Source organism: Mus caroli, unplaced genomic scaffold, assembly GCF_978045245.1.
Source record: "Mus caroli unplaced genomic scaffold, Mus_caroli_1 scaffold_11, whole genome shotgun sequence".
Lineage (NCBI taxonomy): Eukaryota > Metazoa > Chordata > Mammalia > Rodentia > Muridae > Mus > Mus caroli.
The window spans coordinates 35,608,026-35,611,207 of NW_028227266.1; the positions used below are offsets into that span (position 1 = coordinate 35,608,026).

General features: G+C 35.3%; 1 protein-coding gene across 1 annotated transcript; it reads left to right on the forward strand.

Annotated features, from left to right (window-relative positions):
* Positions 1–568: 568 nt before the first annotated feature.
* Positions 569–1,510, forward strand: LOC110302186 (olfactory receptor 8C8-like). Its single transcript, XM_021172992.1, has one exon. It carries the CDS (start codon positions 569–571, stop codon positions 1,508–1,510), a length of 942 nt encoding a protein of 313 aa, XP_021028651.1.
* Positions 1,511–3,182: the final 1,672 nt, after the last annotated feature.

A 3,182-nucleotide genomic window follows, 5' to 3' on the forward strand; every position in this document is an offset into this window, starting at 1 on the left:
TGCTGTTCATTTTGTGTATGTGAAATGAAAATTTTCAAGAAAATTTCAAAGAGAAATTCCCTGTGTACCTTTTCTGTGAATTCATAAATACATTTGTGCTGATATCTATAACTTTTTTTTTTCCTATTGAATACTTGGGCCTCTCAGTATAGTAAGGAGAAAGCCTCTAAGAGATCCAGAACACAAAGAAGCTCCAGGCAAGCAAAGGTAAGCACAAAACCATCCTTGTCCTGGCTATGTATCTTGAAACTGAAGGTTATCAAACTTATGAATGCTGTGTAAATGTTCTTATGCATTGCTCTTTTCAGTTTTAGTTGATAGTAAAGAATATGGAAAGGGATGGAAGTACATTAAAAATGCATGTTTTCTGGAGAGACACACACATTATTAGGAGGATAGAGAGGCAATAAAGGCTCCTCAGAGTTGACAAGAATAGTTGGATATATTTGTATAGCTTGCTATATGCCCCTTTGATACAAGCTTATAAGCCAATAATTTAACCTTATCTCTCTGGAGTCAAAGATAAATTGCTTGGTAGTGCAACCTTCTATTCCTACAGAGGCCATCCATGAAGCAAATGGCTACAGAAAATGACTCTTCAGTGTCTGAGTTTATTCTTCTGGGATTGACAGACCAACCTGAGCTCCAGTTGCCCCTGTTTGCTCTGTTTTTGCTGAACTACACAGCCACAATGGTCGGAAACTTGACTTTAATGAGTCTCATTTTGGTGAATTCAAACCTTCACACCCCCATGTACTTCTTCATCTTCAATCTGTCCTTCATTGATTTTTGTTACTCATTTGTCTTTACCCCCAAAATGCTGATGAAGTTTTTTTTAGAGAAGAACACTATATCCTTCAAAGGATGCATGACTCAGCTGTTTTTCTTCTGTTTTTTTGTGAACACTGAAAGTTATGTGCTGACAGCCATGGCTTATGATCGCTACGTGGCCATCTGTAAGCCTTTACTATACCAGGCTATCATGTTACCTAGGATCTGTTGTCTTCTAATATTTATGTCATATTTGATGGGGTTTGCTAGTGCCATGATTCTCACAGGCTTAATGTTTAGGCTCAACTTTTGCAATAGCAACATCATCAATCACTACATGTGTGACATCTTCCCTCTTCTTCAGATCTCTTGCAGTGACACCTATGTCAATGAGCGTATGAGTTCTGCTGTGGTAGGTACAGCTATCATTTTATGTAGCCTTCTTATCTTAATGTCTTATGCTCTGATCCTTTTCAATATTCTTAATATGTCCTCAGGTAAGGGTTGGTCCAAAGCCTTGGGTACTTGTGGGTCCCACATCATCACTGCTAGTCTCTTTTATGGATCTGGGCTGCTTGCTTATGTCAAGCCATCATCTCCTGAGACTGTTGGCCAGGGAAAATTTCTCACAGTGTTTTATACATGTCTGGTGCCTGTACTGAATCCGCTCATATACAGTCTCCCAAATAAAGATGTAAAAATTGCTTTGAAGAAGACCTTAAAGAGAATCACAAGTTAAATGAACCAATGGTACTTCACAGAGCTGGGTTGCTGTCCCCACTGGGTTGCTGGATCTTTTTCATTACCCATCTTCTCTTCTTTCTTCTTATATATCCACAAGGTCAACACAATTTATACTATATCATTTTTCTTCTCATTATGAATTATACATATGTGTGTGCCTGTTTGGGGACTTGTTATCCTTAGATTCATGCTCATGTTCTGCTATATAATCTCTCATATGTATTCTTTGCAATTCATTTCCTTCTAACTTTTGGAAACTATGTTTACAACTATTCCCTGATTTGATAATCTTATGACCTACAGATGTATTTTGTAAAGAAAGTGATGGGGAAAATTGTAGGCCTGACATAACTCCCAAAATTTTAGTTATTATCCAGTGTCTTTTTGAGAATGATTCATATTCTAGGCTTTTAACTTCAAACCTGTGATGGAAGTTTGTGATTTATAGAAATAATGTTTTATTTTTTATAGATACTTGAGTATGTATTAGGCCTATTTCTCTGCTCAATATCTCAAATCATTCAATTCTGATAATACATGGTAAAGTCTAGATTATTTTCTGTGTTGCCACAAGTGGATACTATGTTGTAAAAATAAAAATAAAAAATAAAAAGCATGAGGAAACTTACTTCTGGGGAAAAAAAAACACCTGCTTAATTCTTAGGGATATAGTTTATAGATTGTCTTGTTTGTGGTTTTAATTCCAAAGAGATTTACTCCAAGATAAATCTCTACTTCTTGTTATGCATGTATGCATGTATGTATGTATGTATGTACATATGTATGTATCTATTTTTCTATGCCATGTAGTTGAATAAATGCCTCTGTGACTTCTGTAAGGCTGAACAATGAATGACACAGATGCCAATTTAGTACTTCAGGTTTCTTATGAAGAAATGAATAGGGGTAGGAATAGATGGCTTAGTGAATAAAGGCATAGGCTCTTCTTTCAGAAAACCTAGGCTTAGTCTTTAGCACCCACATTGTAGCTCACTAGAACTGCCTGTAATGTCAGTTCAAGGGGGCTCAATGCCAACTTTGGTTCTCCGTGTGTACCAAGCATGTACATGGCACACATATATAAATTCAAGCAAAAGCAGTCATACTCATTTTAAAAATGACTTAAAAGACTTGAACGAAATGTACAGGGATGACACAGAATTCTAAAGAAATAGAATGAACCTTAGGAGAATTGTTTCCAAAGATTACAAGATAGGGGAATGTAAGAGAATATGAACTAACAGAGATTGTGGTGGAAAGTATAAAGATATGGCTTATTACAAAGATTACATGGACTATAAGAATATAGACTACTGCAGAAATTAGGAATTAGAAATTAGAAACTACTGTATAAAAATTTAGATGATTATTAATAGAGCTGATCTATAGCAATTTAAAGTACAAGTAAAACCATGCACACTTTCCTATTAGAGACTTATATTAAAGTGTCATGGTGAGCATCAAAATTATTTTTAATGCTGTTCTTTTCCATTAGTGATTTTTTTTTCTGGAATAAAGAATTTGGCCAAACATCACTAGTGAGGCATGTCACTATTCCCAAACTTACAAGAATACTTTAAGAAGTCTGTTCCATGTTGTATCATTACTTGGAGAGAAAAGTATCTATTGACGAAATATAGAAATAGAAATTTTCACTATGTCACACT

Coding starts and splice junctions, on each gene's coding strand:
- LOC110302186 (XM_021172992.1), top strand. CDS start 569: ATGAAGCAAATGGCTACAGAAAATGACTCTTCAGTGTCTGAGTTTATT.